Below are 27082 nucleotides of genomic sequence, written 5' to 3' on the forward strand. Positions count from 1 at the left end.
TAAAGGTGGAGAGCTCCTTGGCTGCATGCTTTCAGTTTTAAATGTTTATAATTTGGAAAACCAGGCTAAGAAACGTAAGGGTGGGGCTGAAGCATTAAGAGACAAAAATACAACACCTTCACTAGACAAGGTTTTACCAATTGAAAAAAGGCAGTTTATTTTACATGAAGCTCAAAAACTATTTTGCGCTCAAATAAAGGCCAAAACTTTTAGCTCGCGCGTGTTGCGCGCTCGCATTACGTTGGGAACTCCGTAACTAGCATCACATCAAACACAGAATGTGGATGCATTGGCAGGGCAGCTGTGGTGGCGTATAAGGGGGCCAGTTCTGGTGGGCCGGTCTGAATCAAAGTCCAGGGCCTATTTTTACTCCCAGTCCGTCCCTGCCAAGCCCTGATCAACCACCCTCAATCAGCTGTTTAGGGACAGATACACAGCAGAGAACCACCACCTCTCAATAGGTGTTACATTGTGATGCTGCTGTTGTGTTAGGCTATTGGTATTGAGTTATATGTTTGGTAATAAAAAGTTAAACTGGCAAAAACAATCATCATAAAGGAATTATGCTTAGGGCACCAAAATGTCTAGCAGCGGCACTGATTGCAAGTTTGGGAAAACTTCGGGTTTCCATTCAGTTACAGTAGTACAGGCGAGAGAGTGGTGGATAAGACAAGCACTGTGTGTCGGCGTTGTTCAGCAGTTCTGGGCAGTGACGTGGTCTGGGTGGGCAAGGTATAGGCACTGCCTACCCTGCCAAAATTCAAACGTAATTTTTTTTATTAAATCATGTTATTTAATAAACTTGTATTTGTATTTTTACTGTTTATTCTTGTGATTTATATATGCAATATGTGTGTTATTGCAATTGTAGACTAATGTAGCAGTTACGCATAATCAAATACAATTTTTTTGTTTGTTGAATAAGCAGTGCTTTTACTGTCCATTCACTGCGGACAACAAGAGAAAAACTCACTTGCGCACTTCGATCCTGTATTCTTCAACATGTAGGCTACAGTACCAGTCAAAAGTTTGGACACATTTTCCCATTTAAGTGCCTAGCCTCTTACTGACATCACTGCACGTCACTGGTTGTGGGGTATGTGACTGGAAATACATCTAACATGCTAACGCATATAACGCATATGGCGTGTGCTAAATGACAAAAAATATCCGACGCCATCACCCAGGTGTGCCAATCACTGGAACGAGACAAAAACAAAAGTTCAACTTCTCCCCACAGTGCTTAACCAGCCATTAGATACACATACAAATAGGGCCAAAAAAATTACTGACGCAATCGGAATTTACATGTCATCTTCAATGCGCCGTATTCACTCGTAGAGGAACCTGGTTTGTTTTGCTTTTCCCTCCGTTGTACCGAACCGTGATGTCTGAACCGCGGTATGAACCGAACCGTGACTTCAGTGTACCGTTCCACCCCTATTTCACAATGTGTATGGCAGACAGTAGGGCACTTGGTCTAATTTTTGCCACTCTAGAGGGCATTTTAGAAACACTTTTTCAACCATGGGGGCACCAGGCAGTCACCCCCTGAGTCTTCCAGTGGGCCTGGATACACCCATGGGGACAGTATATTGCACCTATAATATTGGGGAAGTCAGAAGGAGAGGTAATATAGAGGCTTGTCAACATATAGGCTACTTTAAACAATGAAAATACTTTATACAATTGAATAAAAAGTCTCCTTGATTCTTTGTGTTTCAAGATGACCTGAAAAACTGATGATAATATTCAGGTACTGCTTTGGAGCAAGGTATACCCTTCATATTTCCTGGCATAGTTGCCCGTTCAAGAATGTCCCACATGCAAAGACACAGAGAGATGCAGACAGACTGAACAGTGTCAAGGCTTGGCTACAGTGAGTTTGCTTCCTTGTGTGTGATTCCAGCAGACTACATGTATGTAGGTAGGCCTACACTAAAGACTGCAGTCTACTACCCTCCTTTCTACTATTATAGTCTACTACTCTCCTTTCTATTACTTTCTACAAAGGATGGTAGGCTGCTCTTATGTGTTCATTGCCATCCTTAAGAGTTGCTAAAGTGTTATGTCATACATATATATATTTATGTTTTATTTTTAATTTTTAAGAATGACAATTAAATCTATCTAGATAAACTATGCTGGGCCTGCTGAACCTATACTTCTTCCACAGATACTGGTCAGGGAAGCATTACTTCTGTCTCTGAAGACCCTTAGAGCTGGTGGGATAAACGCTCTTTGCACTACATTACAGCCATTCACGCCATAATAAATGGAAGCTAAGAAAATAAAAGATTCGAGTGGGATTCGATCCCACGAGCAAAAACACATGCCTTGGGATAATCCGTTGCATTACACCGCGGCGTGAATGGCTGTAATGTAGTGCTCATTACCTTTGTTCAGAATATGCAATTATGAAATGAATTGATTTCAAAAGATATAGCGAAGAAACACTCAGCCATAGGCTACACGAAATCGCATAGGAATTGAATGTTTCCATGTTGTGTTACGCGTATTTTGATCGTATTGTCTGGGTTAGCAGCGACGTTCTTAGTATGAATTTTTAATATGTGGTGTCAGAAGGAGCTGTGATGTCTTGGAAAATACGGCTATTGCCCCGAAAACAACCCCAAATACGTGCATAGTAGCTTACATTCGGGTAGTGTCTATGGGAACCAGTTGATTCAGAAGAAGCCAAATCAGTGTTACCTGAAGGCCAACGTAGTTAACAAATACGTAACGATTTAGCTAAAACTTATGAGCTTGTATAGCTCGCTGTGTAAATCAATGGACTATGGTGCGCACGTGTTTTTGCTCTAGTGCGATCGAATCCCACTTCATGCGAGCCTGCAAATGTTTTATTTTGTCTCCATTTATTTTGTCGCGAATGGTAGCCTAATGTAGTGCGCACGTAGCCTATAGGCCTACTTTCATATTTGCTGCAGCAAATATGAGATCCGACTTGAAAATCGCCAGTAATATGTTTGTGAATTTGTGACGAATCTGGCGATAGAGGCAGACTGATAGGTGCACGCACAGCTGGGGAACTAGTTAAATTGGGAACCAGTTGGGACGTAACACCGGTAACGTTGTAGAATAATCTTCAAAGGGGGTTCTTTATTAATGAATGAATGCAATATGAGTAGGCTAAATGCCTGAAAATATCACGAGAAGGGAAAAACTTAAAAGGACGTTTAAGTCATAGAGATTAGGTCAATTTTTACACCGGTCTGCCAAATGTATTCGTTTTGATTCAGCTATGAGGCTACCTCTTGCAGGGGAAATGAGAAGACATGTATTTCATTCTACACTTCACTCGTATTTTGAGTTGTAAATGAGCAGCAAAAAAAGATGCTTTTAAATCTATGTAATCTTTATAAATAATAAGTAGGGGCCTATGCATTTTTATGTAAAATATACAGAAATATCAGTTGTAAAAATGTCATTAAAAAACGGACCCCTGTGCAACCGACGCAAGCAAGCACACCCCTCTCTAGTTTGTCTTAATGTAAGTAATCAACTCAGTAATTTTCATAGTGATATCTAAAGGTTAAAAGTTTTAGCCTATTCATATGAGAAAAATAATGCATAGGCGTATGAATAGGCTATATTTGGGTCTTTTTCTAAACTTTCCCCTAATGGGATTCTTCAGGGCTTTTTTTCCTTACTCAGGACATATTCAGGAGTCAGTTGAGTTTGCTTCTGTTGCAATTTGTCCTAGGTTGACCCCCATTTTGGCTTAAAATGACTGGACTATAACTTGATATGGCTACCCTGGCTACCCTGCCCTTGTAGTTGACCACACTTCCAACTAAACCTTGATCTTCCGAGCAGTGAACGGGACTGCACCCGTCTACATCAAGTCTCTCCTGCAGCCTTACACCCCCACCCGTCACCTACGGTCTTCTTCAGACAACCGCCTGGTGGTCCCACCGCTCAAGACCGCCCGGTCCCAACACAAGCTCTTCTCCTGTCTGGCCCCCCAGTGGTGGAATCAACTCCCCACCTCCATCAGAGACACTGACTGTCTCTCCACCTTCAAGAAAAGGCTCAAGATGCACTTGTTCCGGGAGTACAACGGTACTTAGGAATGGTTTGCTTGACCCGATGTTAGTTTCCTCAAGGATCACAATGACTCTTGCTTAGAGACTTGTTGCTCTTGTGGTTAGTGGTAACTGACTTAAATTTTTGTACTCGCTGTGATATATAGTTTTTATTATTGTTGCTTGCTTTTTCCACAGGTACACTTGCACTTATAGCAGTTCATGTTGTTTAATTGTAACTTGTTTAACTACATGCTCTTATGGTTCTTCCCTTTGGCACTTATTTTGGTTGTTCACAATGTGTGCTTCATGTTTTGGCTACTCGCAATGTTTTGTGGCTATCTCGTTGTTATGATCAGTGACCTATGCACTTTGTAAAGCTCTCTCTTGGAAGTCGCTTTGGATAAAAGCGTTTGCTAAATGAATAAATGTAATGTAAACATGTTCACCTCATTGGCGGTGCAGGACTACTCTCTCTGGCCTTGTCTTTTTGTCTTCTAAAACATTTGAGGTCCAAGCCCTCAAGTCTGTTTGAGCCTTTATATGAAAAATCAGCTCCTACAATTTGAGCCCTATGCTCATGCCTTTGTGGAGATAGTGTCAAAGCTAGCTACCCATCTGCTCCCTGCATAAAATGCAAAAGGAAATGTATAGTGTGTTAAACACAGCTGGCAAGTTGCTTCTTGATGCTGAAAAGTACAGGGATGACAATCTTGAACTGTATATTCGTGGCAGGGATCTGTTTGCTTCAGAGGCAAGTTACGTTCTATAGTACTATCTCTCAATAAAAACAACAATGTTCAGATAACCTTTTTGAAGATGGATACCAACATGTCCAATGTTTTCTATAAAACAAATATCAAAGATTACTGAGGAACATGGAAATATTAAGGCTGTCCAATAATTTTGTTGTTTTGGAAAGTTGTCAAAGATACGGTTGGAGTTACCATCTCTTACAAATAATTTTGTCAGTCTAATTTAACTCAGCAGACTTTACTTCCCTCCTTTTAACAGGGATACCTAGGAGGACCGAGCACACCTCATCAGCACCCACCTCCGGGGGCTCCATACAGGGGTGGAATCCTGCCAGGCGGTCCCTCCACCCCCCATGGAGGTGTTCCCTATGGAGGATCTGGCCCCCCAGGGCAGTATGGGGACTCTGCCCCTTCAGGGTATTCTCCTTATGGGGGTGCATCTGCTCCTCCAGGCGGTCAGTATGCTGGAGGGGCCTTGCCAGGGGGGCCCAATGGGGTGTACGGAACCTCAGGGCAGGGGGGACCACGGGGGCCGTATGGACCAGGCCCTGGAGGTGCCCTCGGGGGCCAGTACGGAAGGGGGCAGGCACCTGAAGGGGCCTATGGGGGCTATGGAGGTCAGCCGCATGGAGGGCCACATGGACAGCAGGCTCCTGCAAGTAAGTGATTTATTTGGGAGTGTGATGAAGTGTATTGTTGCTGCATCCTAACTTGACAACAAACCATCAGACTGGTGTGCTTGGGAGTAAGGATTTCCTGATCAATCTTTCTCCAACTCACCTGTCTACACTCCACCTGGCCCTGTCTCTCTGAGTCTATCTGTCCTCCCCCCTGTCTCTCCTTCTATGGGTAGGGAGGAGGTTGGCGTGTGTTTGTTTGTGTGTGTGTGATATTAAGTTTCCTGAGGGAGCTGTCCCAGACTGATATTTAAAGGGAATCATTATCACAATTCAATATGTATATGTCATAGAAAAACAACCAAATTCTGTTTAGAGCATTCAAACACTGCATAGTTTTGACATAGAAAGTGCAATACAAAGGTGAAATATCCCTCCAATAAACTTCTCATAAATAACCCGTGTAAACCTTAGCACAATCAAGACACGTGTTCTAAACAGTAACAATCTTCAGTCATTAGCAGCATCGTGAAGGGCTTTAACAGCATAGACAACCTAACAAGAACATTAACAAGGGCGGTACAGTCAAGATATGTGGAGTATTTTGTCATTTGTGCAACAATGCAAAGTCCAGTTCATTGTTATTGTATTGGTGGGTGTGGTTGGTTACTGTCCATGAGAGGGAGGCAGAAAGGGGGAATGGGGGGGGGGGGGGGCACTGTTCAGAAGCCTCACAGCCTGAGGATACAGACTGTTGGTCAGTCTGGATGTTCTGGCCCGTATGGACCTGTACCTTCTACCTGAGGGCAGCAGGTGGAACAGATGGTGAGCTGGGTGGTGACGGTCCCGCAGGATGTTGTGCACTCTCCTCAAACAACGGGTGGCGTAGACGGTACTGATCTCGGGGGGAGTCGTCCCAATGATTCTCCCCGCAGTTTTTACCACCCGTTGGAGTGTCTGCTGTTCAGCCTTAGTGCAGTTGGAGAACCACACTAAGAATCCGTACGTTAAAACGCTGCTGATGGCACAGTTGTAAAAGTTTGCCATTAGTGGTTTTGGGATTTTGGCGCTCCTCAGTTTTCTCAGATAGTAGAGGCGTTGTTGGGCCTTTCCCACAGCTAAGGCAATGTGAGTACCCCAGGACAGGTCTTCAATCATGGTCACCCCCAGGAACTTAAAGTTGGGCACCCTCTCTACCTCCTCTGCGCCAATAGAGAGTGTCCGATGATTATTTTGTCCAAAATTTCTACAATAATCTCCTTGGTCTTATTGATGTTCAAGACCAGGTTATTGCAGTGGCACCATGACGCCAGATGTTGCACCTCATTCTTATAGGCAGTCTCATTGTTGTTGTTAATGAGACCGAGCACTGTGGTGTCGTCGGCGAATTTGACAATGAGATTGGAGGAGGAAGAGGCAAGGCAGTCATGTGTGTACAGAGTATAGAGCAGGGGGCTCAGCACGCACCCTTGGGGGGCCCCGGTGTTAATGAAAAGGGTGGAGGAGGTGTTCTTGTCCACTCTGACCCTCTCACTCCTCACAATCTCAAACCACCCCTCTCTATTTCTCTGTCTCTGTTTGTCTTTGTCTCTCCTTTCTGTCTCACTGTTTATTTACTATATATTCCTGTCATACTATGTGTCACCACCAGGAGAAGTGCAATTTAATTTCGTTATGTGCAATGACAATAAAGGCATTCATTCATTTTATTTTCCCTCTTTCTCATTATCTTTTTCTCACATGTTCTGTTTATTTTCCTATTTCTTTTTTGCCACCACCTCATTTCCCCCAAGGTAACATCCCCCCAGGTGTGAACCCAGAGGCCTACCAGTGGTTCCAGACAGTGGACACGGACCACAGTGGCTCCATCAACCTGAAGGAACTGAAGCAGGCCCTGGTCAACTCCAACTGGTCAACCTTCAATGACGAGACCTGTCTCATGATGATCAGTAAGTCAGAGGGACGGAGGGAGGGAGGGGCAAAGTGAAGGATGGAAAGAAAGAAGGAAGGAGGGAGCAAGAAAGGGAAGGAGGGATAATCGTAGAGGGGGGGAGAGAGATATGGACAGGTGCAGTGAAAGTAGGATTTTAAGAGACAGAAGGGGAGGGGTGGTGGAAGGAGATGACCTGAGTGGATTGTTTTTTAAATGTTATTTAAGAACACAGAACAATGAAAACATGACAAACCTGTTTGGCAAGAATGGTTTGTGTCGCCAACAGTAGTTCCTTCTTTGGGTCTTTCTGCATTTCTCCACGCATTTGCCAATTGCATTTGCCAATTGCATTTGCTAGGAAGTGAGCAGGCTTTTCATGAATGCTATCCAGTGTAATTTGGAATGTGAATCTTTTTGCAATCTTTCAACATCAGAAGAGGACTGTAGGTGAGCTCCGTTGCGCCTTCATTGTGATGAGAGATTAGCATTGCATTACATTTTATTTAAATGCTAGTTACGACTGTCATCATACAGTACTGTAGCTGCCATAGAACGGCGAAACTAGCCATGTCTATCGTTCGTTACCTACAAACAAATGCTTCGTAACAGTATTTACTTTTTATCTGCGATATTGACAACAGAGGTTAAGGAACTTGTCTTTAATCGAAAGATCGTCTCCGTTTTCAATTTGAAGCAGTATCTAGCTTACTGTAGGAAATCTCCCATTGCATCCTCTCTCTAGCTTCTTCGGCTAAAGATGGACGACAATGACGATGCATGCATTATTCACGCCTATGGTGTTAATACAGTCTGTAAAAATACCACTTTGACACACTTGCAAGAAATGATCTGCTGGTTAGATGTAGCATGATCTTATTTACCACCCACAATAGTTCATCTTTTTTTGCAGCAGCACTCTGAGTTAGAGTAACTTTTGCAGTTGCACAGCAAAGTCACGTAATGTGACAAGATTGAATTTAAAAGTATAAAAAACTCACCAGGGACAACGACAACGTCGACAACCCTGCACTATGGATTATTATTTTGATGTCATCTTTAAATTAAGTGTGAACAGGACTGCGTGTGCAGGCACACATGATTAGTTTCTCTTCCACCTTGAACCTGAAACCTAGATTCTAGGTTAGAAATGTTGCCAATGACCGATTGGCCAATCCGATTGGCCAATGCTCTTCACTGTTCCACTGTTCAAACTTTTTTCTGTTTCTACATCTTTCAATTATTAATACTTTTCAGAATGGGTTTTATTCGCCAAGAAACATCACACAGACAAGGAATTTACTGTGGCAGGAAGGTGCACACATTAAACATATAAGAATCTTAAATAAGAAGTGTACAAGTCTAATATTAAGGGGCTAAAAATGTATAAGGGTTAGAATGAAATAAAATATAAAATGGCTCTAACATAACGCTTTAACATTTATGAAATTAAATAAGATACCCTTTTCATCACTCTTTTTTCTCCTTTTTCAACTGTGAGAAAATATTGCAATGCATAACAATGACAGATATACTTTTAACACTGTCTCACCATTTTGGTTTCAAAGCAACACTTTTTTTCACCTTCATACTGCTGACATACCTTTGTCTGCTATGATATTTATAACTGTTATGCAATATACTCTTAATCACTATATTGGCTCATTTTTCTAACTTCAAACTTTTTTCTGTTTCTCAGTCTTTTATTCTTTAATACTTTTAATGCTAAAAAATGTATGAAAGTCAATAAGATACTCTTTTCATCAGTTTTTTCTCAATTTTCAACAGTAAGAAAATATCGCAATGCATAACAATGACAGATATACTTTTAACACTGTCTCACCATTTTGTTTTTAAAGCACATACCTCTTTTAAATTTTTTGTAAAACCTTCACTATTCAAGCCATCAAAACAATCGTTTCAACTGCTTTCAGCAAACACACACATTTTCTTCAGGAAATGTACCTTTCTAGTTTTTATTATTGTTGGAATGCTGCTTCAGCATTCCAAGTATTGTTCTTTGAATCTTTATTCAACTTATTGTTGGAATGCTGCTTCGGATGTCGTTGAAAAACTATTTCTAGTTTGCCAGCATTGCCACAATTTTCGCTCTTCATGCTTCGTTTTTGGATCAATAGATAGTTAATTTTGTGCTGGTCGTAGGCAGTTGTCTGTTGAATCCAACAGACGTACACATTTGTTCAGAGCCCCACGAAAGCGAGACAAAGTCCAACTCTCGCCCCATAGAGACCAATGCAAATCTGGTGACAAAATCGTCAGAGAAAGCAAAAAGAACAAGATTTTGAAACTGCCGGTAGAGTCGTATTTCTGACCGCATAGAAATATAAAGGACATCTCTGTTTTCGGTAGAGTCTTGGGTCTCGGAAAATATCCTTATTTGTTGGATTGGACGTATAGTTTTGCGTCTAGGTTAACTTGTTTGAGGTGTGGATTCTAGCTACATTTCTGTTATTCTCTGCCCTCAGCGCGTTAGCAATCATAGCTGCACCATCACCGTGATAACGACAGACACGCACCACTCAGTCTCTCACACAGGTGATTGGTATTAGCTGATTAGTGGAGTCACAAGACAGAGTTTGATAGTATTTCAACCTAATACAATTTACAAGAGGTGACTCTGCAAAGTGCTGCTAATATCTCTTTTACTACTATTGCTAATGGAACTGTTTTATTCTATTATTTACGCCACTGAGTGCGTTTACTTGACCATGAGAAACCCGATTACTAGCAATTGTCGGTGTATGCCAATAATACGATTACTCCGTTTACATGTGTAATTAGTTATGCGATTACTCAATAAACGCGTCTACATGATTATTTTTATTAATCGTTGTATGCTCCACGGACAAAACTTGCACCATCATCCTTCTGCAACAAAGTGTCGCTGTGTCTTCCTGTATCGGCCCTACTGCTGTATGTTTCATTCAATCAACACATTGAATCCTACTAAGAAAGCCGAGTAAACGCACTCAATGATAGGCTATATCTGCTACTGCTATTACTATCCCAACTATAATTTCAGATGTTAAGACTATAATATTCTTTTTATGACTAGCTAGCCTAGGCCTACTTCTTCTTCTGTTTAACAGTTCAGCTTTAAGCTTCTCCCGCATTGTATTTCAGCTCTTAGCATTGTTAGATGATGCAGTTCAGTTTCCACACTGCCTCTTTTGTGTGACTCACACATTTTTGAAATTCATTTCAGCTTGCGGGTATTTTCTCATTTCTGTATTTTCTGCAATTAAAAAAAAATAATTTCATCTTTCAGCATTCCAACGCATTTTCTGCAAGAAATGCCTTTCTAGTTGTGCTAATGCTAATGCTGTTCAGCATTCTCACTATTGTTTTTCCAACTTCTTAGTTCTTCCGCCGTTTTTTGTCCTTTAACTAGTCCTGCATACTTTCACCGATTCCTATAATTTTTGTATCAAAACGTTCAGCTCCTTCAGGAGATGTGTGCTATGTCTTTTGGTATTTCTCACTTTTATACTTTTTAATATATTAAGGTTTTTCTGCAAATTATTCTCCCATTAAAAGTAATGGTAAATCCTTTCAAATCATTAAAAAGCTTCCTCCTCTTTCAAACGTAACTACTTCAGCATACTTTCAGCTAGAGTCACCATTCAACCTTTAAAATGTTCACAAGACATTCAGCTATTCCCAAATGATTCAGCTTTTTCAAATATTCAGCCAATTTTGAATTATGACAGTTTAAAATACATTAAAATGTTTGCTCCTTCTTGATTTTTATGAATGAGCAGCAAGCGGAGTGGCACACTCTGGTGCCTGCTCTTTTTCTGATATTCAACTAAATTGTCAAACAAATTCCTCTAACGTTCATATAGTTTAACTTACAGAAACAAGTTATACCTTAAAATGTTGGAAGAATTGTCCTCTTTCAGCCAATGTAACTACTAAAGAGCTCACATTTACAGATTTTCAGCTATGAGCCTTGAAGCGAGAGCAGCCTTTCAAATTCTCTCACTAACTTCAATGGAGAGGTGGGTAAAATCCGTCAGAGAAAGCAAGAAGGAAGACGATTTCGAAACTGCCGGTAGAGACATATTTATTTTTATTGATTGGACGTGTAGTTTTGCGTCTAGGTCAACTTGTTTGAGGTGTGGATGCTAGGTAAATGTTCGTTTTTCTCTGTGCCTAGCTCGTTAGCTATCACAGCTGCGCCATCACCGTGGCAACCAAACAGACACGCACCATGAACGTTTTTGAAACTGCCAAAGGAGTTGTATTTCTGACCGCACAGACACATAAAGGATATCTATGGTTTCGGCAGAGTCTTGGAATGAAATATATGTAATTATGTGGGCAATGTAGAACAGCGGACAGATTCGATATTTGATCTTTTGTTAATTATGGCCATTCTAGTGACGCTACTGTCATCATGGCTGCTAATAGAACGGCAAAACCAGGTCACATACGGTCTAATAACTATCATTCATTACCTAGCTACAAACAAATGCTTTGTAACTGATGAGTATTTACTTTTTATTGGCAATATTGACAACAGAGGTTAAGGAACTTGTCTTTAATCAAAAGATGGTCTCCGTTTTCAATTTGAAGCAGTAGCTTATGTAGGAAATTTTCCATTGCATCCTCTCTCTAGCTTCACGCCTTCGGTTATTATTCAAGCCTACGGTGTTAATAGTCTGTAAAAATACCACTTTGACACACTTGCAAGAAATGATCCACTGGTTAGATGTAGCATGATCTTAATATTTAAGTATAAAAAACTCACCAGGGACAACGACAATATTGTCAACCCTGCACTATGAATTATTATTTTGATGTCATCTTAAATTAAGTGTCTGAACAGGACTCCCCCGTCTTGAACCTGAAACCTAGATTCTAGGTTAGAAATGTTGCCAGTCTGTTGCCAATGACTAACGGTTGCTACGTTTTTCCAACAAGTTAAAGTAATTCCAGTGTTGTCCTTTTACCTTCAAATTCGTTCAACCCAGACTTCAGCAACTGGTTTTCTGCTAAATTGTCACATTTTCTTGCAGCTCATCTTTCTGAATTTTTGCCCTTATTGTTTTGCATTTTTCTTCTTATTTTCTTCTCTTTTCTTCTGTTTTCTGCCTTCATCTTGCTCCAGGTCCTTTCAAAAATACCTTTCACAGCAGTACCTTCCAACTTCCAGTACTTTTGCATTTTTCTTCTCTTTTCTGTACTTTTCTGCCTTCATCTTGCTGCAGGTCCTTTCTAACATACATTTCAGGCCCTTTGAAACTCCAGCATAATTTTCTGCTAAATTTTCAAATTCTTCAGAATTATTTCTCTTTTTGCATGTTTCTTCTCTTTTCTGTAGTTTTATACCTTCGTCCAGCTCCAGCCCCTTTCAAAAATACCTTTCAGGCGCTTCAGCTTATAACATTATACAACATTTTCACAATTTTCCGCTTTTTTAGCATGGTCAGCTATCCCCATTCAGGTTTTCAGCATTCTCACTGCTGTTTCGCAGAAACAGCCGTTTCTAGTTATTGTTTATTTTCGCGCCCCTAAGGATCCCTCAATATTTGGACTACATACACAACGGCGGTGTCAAAATGTTCGTCTTGGCAGCGATTGCGTTGTATTTTTATTTACGTTCTGTTGGATGGTTTAAGTTCAAATTACGTTTTTGTGGCGAAAAGTGAAGCTAACGGTGGCTAACTTGCTAGCCACAGTCACTGACGTTACTAACGTCACTACGTCACGAAAACACGCGTGACTACCTGTAGCAGAACATTCGTTTCGCATCTGTTAACTTGGGGGATAGCTAGGCTAACTATAGCTTTACTGCAAGGCAGCTGCAGAAACGCCACAAGCAAAGAGGCAAGGATGATAACTATTTACTCATTTTACTTTGTGATGTGAAACACAATTGTGATATGTAATGTACAATATTAGCTGATATTATTAAGGAAGTAGGCCCACATCTACTTTCGGAAACGGTAGTCTACTATTTCACTGAAGCATTAGCATCATGACATTAGCCTCTGTTGCCCTCTGTAGTCACGCGTGTTTTCGTGACGTTAGTCACGCATCAAAACCTTGACTAGGTTCTAGGTTTGGGTTAAGCCCCGATTGTTCAACGTATGGCTCGGCCCCTGATGGGGGATGGGCTGGCTTTGGCCATTACACTGCCGGGCTGAAAATGGGTCCCATTCCGGCCGAGGCGGCCCTGATAGTATTTATATATAATATATAGAATTGCGCAGCTCCCCCTGTCAATGATTTAGCACCCCCTTAGCACCTGCATTAAAAATTCTCTGGCGTCGCCCCTGAATAAATGTCAATCTTATTTACGTTTTTGGGGGCATATTTTCAGTTAGCAGATGGTACTGTTTGAATCGCGATTCCATCTTCTACTGCCGGTAACGTCGTAGAATAATCTTCAAAGGGGGTTCTTTATTCATGAATGCAATATGAGTAGGCTAAATGCCCGAAATTATCACGAGAAGGGAAAAACTTAAAAGGACGTTTAAATCATAGAGATTAGGTCAATTTTTACACCGGTCTGCCAAATGTATTCGTTTTGATTCAGCTATGAGGCTGCCTCTTGCAGGGGAAATGAGAAGACATCTATTTCATTCTACACTTCACTCGTATTTTCAGTTGTAAATGAGCAGCAAAAAAAGATGCTTTTAAATCTATGTAATCTTTATAAATAATAAGTATGCATTCTTATATAAAATATACAGAAATATCAGTTGTAAAAATGTCATTAAAAAACGGACCCCTGTGCAACTGATGCAAGCAAGCACACCCTACAATGTCCCCAGAAATTGTACCCTCTCTAGTTATTATTATAATTAGACTAATACGCTTTGGTTTCTTATATACTAAAACAATACGTGGGAAAATCCCAAATTAAACACGACGAATCTGGCAGAAAAACTAAAAAGCAGACGCCATGTTGTCAACATCTCCAAGGCAACCGCTTGTTGCTAGGTCTGTAAAAACATTTGCAGACCTCTGCTAACTTTCAGAAGTCTGCGAACGGTTTTACAGACTTCTTAGAACTTCTCTGGACCAATAAGAACAGCGTATTGGTCTAATTATAATAATAGTATATAAGAAACTCTGATGTTCCCCCCATCTTTCCGCCGTCCAGGAATCAAAAAGGCTAAACCCCTCCCCATGATTACCTGGGCCCCAATCAGGACACAGGACGTAGTCCCACTCCCCTTTAAATCACCACCATGTGCAAGGCCGCCGCGCCACTAAAGTGTTATTAAAAGTGTTATTAAAAGTTAAAAGTTACTTCCGAGAAAGGAATATCAATCATCCCTCTAACACCCTGCCACTAGGCGTGCACGTAACACCTAGGCTGTAATGTTTTGTATGTAGGCTGTGTTTGTACAAAGTACGATCCCATCCCCCCTCCTAATCAAGTAGTGAATTGGCAGATTTGGATAAATATGTTTCACCAGTAGTTGTGTCAACTTTCAACCACACCTTCTGCGTGTTCAGCATATTATTTTGTCATACGTTCATTTTAGCCTACATCCACGTACTAAATAGAATGAATAGGCTAATCTCGGGCATTGTATTGTGTACAGGATGAATTTTTCTTTGTTTGACCTGGTAAACCGTGAATGCATCTTTCAGGCTGTTTTCGGAAGATGCGATTTGCACCAACAACTTAACCATGCTGACTTAACACATAACTTGAATCATAATCGGGCCAGGTACAGTGCAATGTAGTCAGTACAAAAATACTGGGTGACAAAGCACACATATCTATGATAAGTCAAGACAGCAGGACCCAGGAATTTGATCAAGCAAATATTGTTTTTCTTTTCTTCACTGCGGTGAAATAACCGGTGCTCGATGCTTCTAATAATTAACACACAACAATCACACCTCTGATAAGGCGTGAAAAGGTCTAAAATATTTGAAGCCGCATATCTGGGCTAGAGGTTTGCGGTTTACTAACATTCAGATACACGTATCTTCTTCAAATATTTTCAGATTTCAATCTGACACATAATTTGAAATCTTACAATCTGAACTTTCACAATCTGTAAAAAGACCCCGGCCAACAAATTCCCCTTTTTATCAGACCGTGTCACACACACTGACCGGCCACTTTATTAGGTACGCCTTCAATTGCTTGTTAACACAAATAGCTAATCAGCCAATCACATGGCAGCAACTCAACACATTTAGACGTGGTCAAGACAACTTCCTGAGGTTCAAACCGAGCATTAGAATGGGGAAGAAAGGGGATTTAAGTGACTTTGAATGTGGCATGGTTGTTGGTGCCAGACGGGCTGGTGTGAGTATTTCAGAAACTGCTGATCTACTGGGATTTTTACGCACAACCATCTCTAGGGTTTACAGATAATGGTCAGAAAAAGAGAAAATATCCAGTGATCGGCAGTTGTGTGGACGAAAATGCCTTGTTGATGCCAGAGGTCAGAGGAGAATGGGCAGACTGGTTCGAGATGATAGAAAGGCAACAGTATCTCAAATAACCACTCGTTACAACCAAGGTATGCTGAATACCATCTCTGAACGCACAACACGTCGAACCTTGAAGCAGATGGGCCACAGCAGCAGAAGTCCACACCGGGTGCCACTCCTGTCAGCTAAGAACAGGAAACTGAGGCTACAATTCGCAGAGGCTCACCAAAATTGGACAATAGAAGATTGGAAAAACGTTGCCTGGTCTGATGAGTCTTGATTTCAGCTACGACATTCAGATGGTACGGTCAGAATTTGGCGTAAACAACATGAAAGCATGGAGACATCCTTCCTTGTATCAACGGTTCAGGCTGGTGGTGGTGTAATGGTGTGGGGGATATTTAATTGGCACACAATTGAGCATTGTTTAAATGCAACAGCCTACCTGAGTATTGTTGCTGACCATGTCCATCGCTTTATGACCACATCTTCTGATGGCTACTTCCAGCAGGATAATGTACCATGTCACAAAGCTAAATCATCTCAAACTGGTTTCTTGAACATGACAATGAGTTCACTGTACTCCAATGGCCTCCACAGTCACCAGATCTCAATCCAAAAAAGCACCTTTGGGATGTGGTGGAACGGGAGATTCGCATCATGGATGTGCAGCCGACAAATGTGCAGTAACTGCGTGATGTTATCATGTCAATATGGACCAAAATCTCTGAGGAATGTTTCCAACACCTTGTTGAAAGTATGCCATGAAGAATTAAGGCAGTTCTGAAGGCAAAAGGGGGTCCAACCTGGTACTAGCGAGGTGTACCTAAGAAAGTGGCCAGTGAGTGTATATATTAATTGGGTGTGTCTGCCTGTCAATTTTTGCATAACATAGACAATCAGTGTCAAAATGTTTGTCTTGGTCCCGAAAGCGTTGCTTCAATCGGCTTGAAGGTTCCGTTGCCCAGTTTAGGCATCAGAAGCAAAGCCGATAGAAGCTCCAGGCTGTGATATTGTAGGGGGTTTAATATTGGCCAAACAACCAAAACAAATTCTCCTAAGGTTTAAAGGAAGAGGGGAAACTGAACAGTGTATTAACATTAACCAAATTATGTCAATACTAATGGAAATTGCAGTTATTTGACTATGGGTTAAATTAGGGCAAGAATGGTCAAAGTAAGGTTAAAGGAAATATATATTTAACTAGAGAGGGTACAATTTCTGGGGAAATTGTAGGGTGTGCTTGCTTGCGTCGGTTGCACAGGGGTCCGTTTTTGGATGACATTTTTACAACTGATATTTCTGTATATTTTATATAAAAATGCATACTTATTATTCATAAAGATTACATAGATTTAAAAGCATTTTTTTTGCTGCTCATTTACAACTGAAAATACGAGTGAAGTGTAGAATGAAATAGATGTCTTCTCATTTCCCCTGCAAGAGGCAGCCTCATAGCTGAATCAAAACGAATACATTTGGCAGGCCGGTGCAAAAATGGACCTAATCTCTATGACTTAAACGTCCTTTTAAGTTTTTCCCTTCTCGTGATATTTTAAGGCATTTAGCCTACTCATATTGCATTCATTCATGAATGAAGAACCTCCTTTGAAGATTATTCTACGACGTTACCGGCAGTAGAAGATGGAATCGCGATTCAAACAGTACCATCTGCTAACTGAAAATATGCCCCTAAAAACGTAAATAAGCTTGACATTTATTTAGTGGAAAATCGCTTTCATAAAAAGCTCACTGGTAGCGATCGTTGTCAGTAACAACGCCAAGTGCGATATAGCCCTGTGTGGAGAGCTGCCCCGGTAAATTGTACTACTACGGTACAGTACTAGAGTACTGCTGTGTTCGTCTTGGTAGCGATTGCGTTGGTTGAATTGGATTTAACGTTCCGTTGTACGGTTTAGGCTGAAATTAATTATTTTCATGAACAGATTGACAAAGTTTAGGCTGTGGCAATGAAGTTAAGGTTAGTAGTTAGATAGACTTTTGATTTAAGTAAGGGGAGTGCCGAACATGTTCTGTCGCCGTTTGACTTCCTACAGCTGTGTAGATGTTTTTGTAGTGTCTCGCGTAGGCTACAGCGTTGCAGTGAGCAACACTGGTTTGAAACCACAGGTAATGATAATTTCACCCACAAATCGTTTACTTGTAATGTAATGTCATAATAAATCCTACAGCGAAAATGTATTTGTGAGGAATGTTTATTTTAACGATTGAAAACAGATGCATCATAGACCACTGTAGTATGTGTTGCCCGGGCAACAGAGGCTAATGTCATGATGATAATACTTCAGTGACATAGTAGACTACTGTTTCCGAAAGTAGATGTACTTCCTTAATAAAATCAGCTTATATTGTACATTACACGTCACAATTGTGTGTCATATCACAAAGTAAAATTAGTAAATAGTTATCACCCTGGCCTCTTTGCTTGTGGCGTTCCTGCAGCTGCCTTGCAGTAAAGCAGTTAGCTTAGCTATCTCCCAGAAGTTAACGAGCTGCTAAACTAATGTTCTGCTAGAGGTAGTCACGCGAGTTTTCGTGACGTTAGTGACGTAAGTAGCGTCATTGACTGTGGCTAGCAAGTTAGCCACCGTTAGCTTCACTTTTCGCCACAAAAACTTAATTTCCACTTAAACCATGCAACGGAACGTAAATCCCAATAGAAGCAACTCAATCGCTACCAAGACGAAACTTTTGACACCTAGGTTGTCTATGTAGGCCAAATATTGACTGAGTTTTAGGGGGGCAAAAAAATAAAATAATAATAATAACTAGAGAGGGTACAATTTCTGGGGAAATTGTAGGGTGTGCTTGCTTGCGTCGGTTGGACAGGGGTCCGTTTTTTAATGACATTTTTACAACTGATATTTCTGTATTTTATATAAAAATGCATACTTATTATTTATAAAGATGACATAGATTTAAAAGCATTTTTTTTTGCTGCTCATTTACAACTGAAAATACGAGTGAAGTGTAGAATGAAATGGATGTCTTCTCATTTCCCCAAGAGGCAAGAGGCAGCCTCATCGTTGAATCAAAACAAATACATTTGGCAGACCGGTGTACAAATTGACCTAATCTCTATGACTTAAACGTCCTTTTAAGTTTTTCCCTTCTCGTGATATTTTCATGCATTTAGCCTACTCATTGCATTCATTCATTAATAAAGAACCCCCTTTGAAGATTATTCTACGACGTTACCCGGCAGTAGAAGATGGAATCGCAATTCAAACAGTACCATCTGCTAACTGAAAATATGCCCCCCAAAACGTAAATAAGCTTGACATTTATTTAGTGGAAAATCGCTCATTCATAAAAAGCTCACTGGTAGCGATCATTGTCAGTAACAACGCAAAATGCGATATAGCCCTGTGTGGAGAAGCTGCCCCGGTAAATTCTACTACAGTACACTAGACTACTGCTGTGTTCGTCTTGGTAGCGATTGCGTTGGTTGAATTGGATTTAACGTTCCGTTGTACGGTTTAGGCTGAAATTAATTATTTTCATGAACAGATTGACAAAGTTTAGGCTGTGGCAATGAAGTTCAGGTTAGTAGTTAGATAGACTTTTGATTTAAGTAAGGGGAGTGCCGAACATGTTCTGTCGCCGTTTGACTTCCTACAGCTGTGTAAATGTTTTTGTAGTGTCTCGCGTAGGCTACAGCGTTGCAGTGATACACTGGATTGAAACCACAGGTAATGATAATTTCAGCCACAAATCGTTTACTTGTAATCAAATGTCATAATAAATCCTACAACGAAAATGTATATGTGAGGAATGTTTATTTTAACGATTGAAAACAGATGTATCATAGACCACTGTAGTATGTGTTGCCCGGGCAACACAGGCTAATGTCATGATGCTAATATTTCAGTGAAATAGTAGACTACTGTTTCCGAAAGTAGATGTACTTCCTTAATAATATCAGCTTATATTGTACATTACACATCACAATTGTGTGTCATATCACAAAGTAAAATGAGTAAATAGTTATCACCCTGGCCTCTTTGCTTGTGGCGTTCTTGCACCTGCCTTGCAGTAAAGCTATAGTTAGCCTAGCTATCCCCCAAGTTAACAGATGCGAAACGAATGTTCTGCTACAGGTAGTCACGCGTGTTTTCGTGACGTTAGTGACGTAGTGACGTTAGTAACGTCAGTGACTGTGGCTAGCAAATTAGCCACCGTTAGCTTCACTTTTCGCCACAAAAACTTAACTTAAGCCCAAACCATGCAACGGAACGTAAATTCCAATAGAAGCAACGCAATCGCTACCAAGACGAACCTTTTGACACCGCCGTTGTGTATGTAGGCCAAATATTGACCGAGTTTTAGGGAGGCGAAAATAAACAATAATAAATAATAATATATATGTGAGAGAACAAAGGTTGTGCTCTCGCCGAAGGCTTGAGCACACCCAATAATAATATATATGTGAGAGAACAAAGGTTGTGCCCTTGCCGAAGGCAAAGTACACCCAATAACATTGCAAATGAATGAAATCAATTACAAGGCAAATATGTAACAAAATGAAGGTTTTCAACTCTTACCTACTCTACCTTGATTATTGTAAATCAGAGAAAGAAAGCAAGTGGTGAGGAAGGAGAAGGATAAGCCAGAGCTGAGGAGGTGGAGCTGAAGAATCCCAAAGACCCATCAAGCAGAGACTCCATCCAGCAACTCTATATTTTAGCATATGAGAGGAGGGGGCAAGTTGACATCCAGCCTTACAATATCAACACCCTGTATTTTTGTACGCCCTTCGACTAGTTAGCTTCTGCAGTCCCACACAGCGGTAGTCTAGTTAGTTCAGCTGTACAACTTACTTACCGGTCCAGGGGTCAGGTCTGAATCTAGGAGCAAAACCAGCTTCTCTAGGTGAGGAAAATGGTGCATTATGCCTGCTAGGTGGTGCTCTTCTGTAGCAGATAATCCAGTTCTCCAAAGCACAGAATGTGTTAGCCAGCTACAGTACTAGCTACCAACCAGTTAGCTAATACTTAATCAGCTTTGTTTTTCCCTGTATTTGCGCTGAGCTAGTATTGTGGTGGGACTAATAGGTTATCAGGGGTATCAAATGATGATCATAAGTCCTGTAGAGCAATCGATGCCATTCAATATCCAAACAATTGGAGTGGATTTTCCCTACTTACAGCGCAGATAGCCGGTCACATGACCACCTAGTCTTCAGACAGGGCTGTTGTTACTGACACATAATGATCACTTCTAATAAACATGTTATACTATCCAATTTTCTAGAAATACATTTTAAGCTTATTGAATTTTTTGGGGGAAGATGGTACTATTTGAAGTCGCGAGTCCAGCAAAGATACTGCTAGTGACAACATTGTGAGAATGAGCATATGCAATATGAGTAAGTGCTTAAAAATATCACTATAAGGAAAAAACGTGGAAAGTTTGTCATAATATGTGTGGCGGCCTGTGGAAACCCGTCGGATGTCGCGGCTGCTCATTCTAAGATTCAAGATCGAAAATCGTTTTCTGTCAAAATTGAGATTTTTGATGTTTTGTATAGTTAACACCCTAAACTTCATTGTAATGTACAAAAAGTATATGATTACTTATGAAAAAGTTAATTTCAACGGTTTTTGGACATGTTAGCTAGCAAGATTTTCAAGCCATTGCTGAAGAATAATATTCTAAGTTTTCAACCGATATCAAAATGTAAAATCAGCACTGGAACTTCAGCAGAGTTTGATGCAGTGTTTATTAGAATTCAAGGCAACAGAGTGATTCCAACAAACGTGAGCAGATCTCGAGATCAGACAAAAATATTTCTCCGGACATTCCTCTTATATATCAAAACCTTATTATTTTCTGTAATTTTGATATTGGTACAATAATGTTTGTCACAGATGCATTATGCATTTCCCACACCATTGGTCTCTTACTCTAGGGGCTTCAGATTACAGTTGCATAGAAAACGTGATTTCCCAATTTCCTCGTTTTGATGCAACAGTTTCAACTATGTGAGGCTGCCATGTGGCCTATCACCATTTCCTCTTGCACTATGGGAAATTAGAAGAGAACCCTGTTTCATTCTACACTTTACTCTTTTCTGTCTCGGTGTCAAAATGTGCATCTTGTTTCCAAAAGCTTTGCTTTTATCAGCTGAAAGGTTCCGTTGCACGGTTTAGGCAGATTTAAAGTTTGTGTGGTGAAAAGTGCAGCTAACGGTATCTAACCAGCTAGCTACAGTCAGAAATGTCACAATGTCACATGACACGTGCGTTCATAAGGGAAATTAGAAGAGGACCCTGTTTCATTCTACACATCACTCATAGTACTTTGAACTGTAAATGAGCATAAACAAATGTATGGTGTATGCTTTTCTATCTTATGCAATCTTCATAAATAATAAATGTGCATACTTATTTAAAATATACAGAAATCAGTTGTAAAATGTAAGTACACCAATGGAAATTCTACAAATGTTTGGATGTTTGACATTAGTTTAAACAATAGGTTTGAGGTGATGTAGTGAAAGATAAAGTGAGTCTTGGGATGCACCCCTGCATTTGAGTGAAGTGGTTGTTGTGCTGTGTTTTTCCATAGACATGTTTGACAAGAGCAGGTCGGGTCGTATCGATCTTTTTGGCTTCTCGGCCTTGTGGGTGTTCATGCAGCAGTGGAGAGCCCTGTTCAAGCAGTACGACCGGGACCGGTCTGGTTGCATCAGTGGCACTGAACTTCACCAAGGTAATGGTGTGTGTGTTGGCGTGTGTGTCACATGTTCTTAACATGGTTTAATTGATGAACATCACTCCCCATGAATTGTTTCATCACTCACCTCTTTTCTCCTCTCTCACACTCCTCCTGTTCCTTCGCCCTTTCCATTTTCTTCCTGTTTTCCTCTTTTCTCCTTTCCTGCCCTCATTTTCCAATTTTCCCCTTCTCTTCCCTACCCTCTTCCTTCTCTCCTCCCCTTTCCTCCTTCCTCCTACTCATGTTTCCCCCTCCTCTCCTCACCAGCCCTATCGCAGATGGGATACAACCTGAGCCCCCAGTTCGCTGAGTCCCTAGCGGGTCATTCTGGGTCATGCAGCGGTCACCCTGCCTCTATGCAGCTGGACCGCTTCATCCAGGTATGCACGCAGCTGCAGAGCATGACGCAGGCTTTCCGCGAGAAGGACACTGCCATGACAGGAAACATACGCTTGAACTATGAGGACTTCCTCTCCTGTGCCATAAACAGGCTCATGTAAGCTCCGCCCACACTCACCCAAAGTGCCTCTAACCCCGCAAAGGATCTTGGTTAATGTAGTCCCCGAACCAGTTCCTTCAGAAGCTGCAACCGTTCTATTCTATTGTAGCCCTTAGCATTTGTATTTATAATAATAATAATGTATTCATTTAGCAGACACTTTCATCCAAAGCACCTCTTGATCTGAAGGGAAGTGCTCTGACCACTGAGCAATACCTATTATATACAGATATTATGTGCTTTGTATAAAGTGTCGGGTACAGAGAGTGAATTGAAGGAAAGGATGGAGGAGTGAGAGAGTAAAAGAAGGGTTTAAATCTTTTAAGGTACAATATCCCCCCCCTCTTTTCTCCACCATACTGTAACAGCAGTTTTTAACAATTTTTTTTAAGCATTGCAGATTTTTGCCACTATTGCTGAACTTAACGTGTAAAGCTTTCTGTATACAGCATTTAAATGTACAAAGCCTTGACTCTTAAAGGTCCCATGGCATGCTGTTTTTGGATTCTTTTATATAGGCCTTAGGGGTCCCCTAATACTGTATCTGAAGTCTCTTTCCTGAAATTCAGCCTTGGTGCAGAATTACAGCCACTACGAACAGTCCCACAATGAGCTTTCCTTAGAACGTGGCATTTGCAAAGCAGAGAAAGGGGAGGTAACCTTTCCCTTTATAACGACATAAGGGGAAAATTCCATATTGGACCATTTGAGCTTTCATTTTCTCAAAGGCGGAGAAGAATACCCAGGGATTGGTTTACACTTATCAAAATTTCTAGCCACTGGGAGTCCAAAGGCAGGTTAGGGGAACTCATATAAATAACCTCATAAAGTGAAATGTTCATGCCATGGGACCTTTAATAAGCTGCAATGGCTTTGGTAGACCCTATTGTGAACTGTTTGTTTTTAAATACAGTCAGTCGTAATACACTTCCCAGCATGAGCTTAGGTTTGTTTTCGAATGTCAGTGAGACAGCTTCTTTTTTTTTTTATAACTGAGTATGTGGCAATTAAATATAATTTAATTGGGGGGGTCAGATTTGTCCTTTTCAAAAGGTATAATGAAACCTATACCCCTGCTTGCCAAAAGAACAATAAACTCCAGAGTTTATAACTAACAATTAAATATCCTGATAATGTGGCCTTCTAACCTGTGGTCCGTTCTTCGTATGTCGCTTATTACATCCGAGATCAAATGACACATCCAAGATGACATAATCTTGCTAATCATGATCTGGCTAATTAGGTTCTTCGAACACCCTTGTTGTTTATGATTAGTATAGCTGGATTGAGCCATTGACCTTGATCAGCCACGCCCCGTTTTTACCGCAACAGAGCCAAACAGAGCAAGAGCTTGCTCGAAGGTTACTCCGAATTTGAAGATATAATCAGAACGCCAGGGAACACCTCAATGTCTGCAAAATCCAAGAAAGAGGGCTGGTTAAAAGTAGCAGACCAAATTAAATGTATAGTAGTGACCACGTTAGATGTTTTACATTTAGTCATTTAGCAGACGCTCTTATCCAGAGTGACTTACAGTAAGTACAGGGACATTCCCCCGAGACAAGTATGGTGAAGTGCCTTGCCCAAGGACACAACGTAATTTTTCACGGCCAGAGTCGAACCGGCAACCTTCTGATTACTAGCCCGATTCCCTAACCGCTCAGCCATCTGACCCCAGGTCAGATTATCGCTTATTACAGTAGGCTAGGCGTATGTTTTTGTATTTTCATAATTACTTTGTTTATCGTCTTTAATGTCATATAATGTAATGTGGTTTCAACAAATTAATGATGTAAATGACACCCTCACGCTGTGCTTAAGGATCTATCTATCACGCAATGCACATTAATTCGGTTTCATGTTAAATTCTGCTAAATTATTCTTGCACCTTCCGCAACAGGTTGTTGTCATAAACACGGACAAGACATGGCTGTGACAGACTTCCTGTATCTCTTCTGCTTATAAAGCCGCAATCAAAACTTGTTTACATAAAAGAAGCCTGCTCCCGATCAAGTTTAAGCTAAAGGACTTGTTGCTATGACAGCAAGTCCAGAATGAGCTTCGAAGAACCGAACAATCCAAGATAATGACAAATCGTCAACAATCCAGCTAACTGAGTTAGCGACATACGAAGAACGGGCCCCAGACCTTTAGCTAAATACCTGGAGTTATTGCCAAATATTTACTCTCCAATTTCCTGCATTGCCTTTTCTATTCTCTTCCATTTATTTGAACCGTCATTCCACACCCTATTATAGTATATTAATATGATATTTTATATTATATTTTGAGGTTTGAGTACCAAACTAGAAGGTTCAGGACTGATTATTACTGTGGGGCCAATCATATTTGTGTCACTTGGGGCCAATTATTTTTATTCAGTATCCATGCAGAAGAAAGTAGTTTTTTGTTTATTATTGCATTCATGAAAAGTAATAAAGTTTTGTACATTTGGTTTATCTGTCATTTGTATAATTGATAAGAGCAGAGTGATCTTAGTTGTTTTGAAACGTTATGAGAACTATTCCTGTAGAGTTACAGTACCTGTGTATTGCTACAACTCCAAATATCCATGGTTCTTATTTATTAATTGTAATAATTTACATATTACTTACATATTATTTGTAATAATGATTAATAATGATTCAAGCAAGACTTTAACTTTGGAAAATGGAAAGCCAAATGTGCCAAAAAGTGTAAACTGTCATGTGACATGTTGGCAATTATGCATGTTAATGTTGTGTCAATTTTTTTGACATGTCCAGCAAACCACATAGAATTACCGTCTGACTTTATGGAAAGCGAAGTGTGCCAAAACCCATTTTGCCGTCTTTAGACGACCGAAATGGACGTCTATACACGGCCGTTTTGAACATTTTTAGATGTTTGGACCATCTACGCTTCAATGCTATTGGTTTGTGTCAACATACCCACCCCCTTTTGATGTAGCGTCTGCGTTGGGCTGTACGTTGTCCTACTGAGATCATGTCAAATAAATGTAATAAATAAATAAATGTGGGCTCTTATGTAGCTATCATTCAGTATTTGGGTATTCAGTCTATTTGTGTGGGGGAGATAAACTTGAGCGATTTAATCCTGTATCACACTCCAGTCCAGTTGGTGGTGGCAATGCACCTGGTTTGCCAACTGCCTTTGAAAACCAAAGAAGATGTGTATTACCCAAAGACTGTAAAAAGAATGGACATAGTGGCTGTTTATCAATCAACGTTTTTTTCCGTTCTTGCAAACTCGTTTGACGTCATCTTTCATTGCCCTAGTACGGTTCCAATCCAAAGAACACAAGTCACCAAGAATGCCAAAAATACCCAGAAGTGTTTTATCGAGGATGCATCGGTTAGTGACTTGGCCAGCGAGAACGCATCTGATTTCCCAGAAGTCATTGCAAGAGCATGCATCTTAAATCGTTCTCCGTCCTCGCGGTCTTGCAAGACCGTTCTCGCAAGACGCTTGGCAAGAACGTTCTTCTCAAGAACGCAAGTACGTTCTTAGCGTTCTTCGGATTGATAAACAGCCAGTAACAGCCCCTCAATGAGGAAGACAAAATATCTTGGTCGCTCCCTGGTGGCTGGCTGCAGTATAGGTCAAATAGGTCCTGCCCCCTCCATGTTTGCGGATGGTAGATGAGCCAAACTAAGTGCATCTTTTTCAAAGATGGTTTCTGTCATTTTAGGTAGTTATTATAATGCTGATGTCTGTTCAATTGCTTATTTTTCTGGTAAATTTGTTTTTCATTATTTGACGATAGAAAAAGGGGGTAGTGTGCGCTTGTGATTGGGTCAGGCGAGTGTTGATTGGGACCTCGATACTGCCGCTCCACCACCCGATCACTACTGCGCAGACTCTGGCTCCAAATGACATTACCAGCGCAAGATGGCAGCACACATATCCAGGATATTTTGGCTTCATTTTCGTGAAGTGGGAGGAAGCGGAGATGCTGCCCCTGGGTATTACTTATTGAATTAGCCTACTCTGTATACATCCCAGCTGTCTTCAACTCGGATTATTTCTAATCCGTTTTATCTTTATTTTATCTTGCTTGCTGT

General features: G+C 40.7%; 1 protein-coding gene across 1 annotated transcript in view; it reads left to right on the plus strand.

Annotated features, from left to right (window-relative positions):
- Positions 1-25475, plus strand: part of pef1 (penta-EF-hand domain containing 1) — a 32354-nt gene extending 6879 nt beyond the window's left edge. The window contains exons 2-5 of the mRNA XM_062486515.1: positions 5061-5460; positions 7212-7367; positions 22370-22513; positions 22787-25475. Coding sequence (XP_062342499.1) covers positions 5061-5460; positions 7212-7367; positions 22370-22513; positions 22787-23019 — 933 coding nt within the window. The 3' untranslated portion in view covers positions 23020-25475. The remainder of the gene's footprint in view (positions 1-5060; positions 5461-7211; positions 7368-22369; positions 22514-22786) is intronic.
- Positions 25476-27082: the final 1607 nt, after the last annotated feature.

Source organism: Osmerus eperlanus, chromosome 20 (assembly GCF_963692335.1).
Source record: "Osmerus eperlanus chromosome 20, fOsmEpe2.1, whole genome shotgun sequence".
Classification (NCBI taxonomy): domain Eukaryota; kingdom Metazoa; phylum Chordata; class Actinopteri; order Osmeriformes; family Osmeridae; genus Osmerus; species Osmerus eperlanus.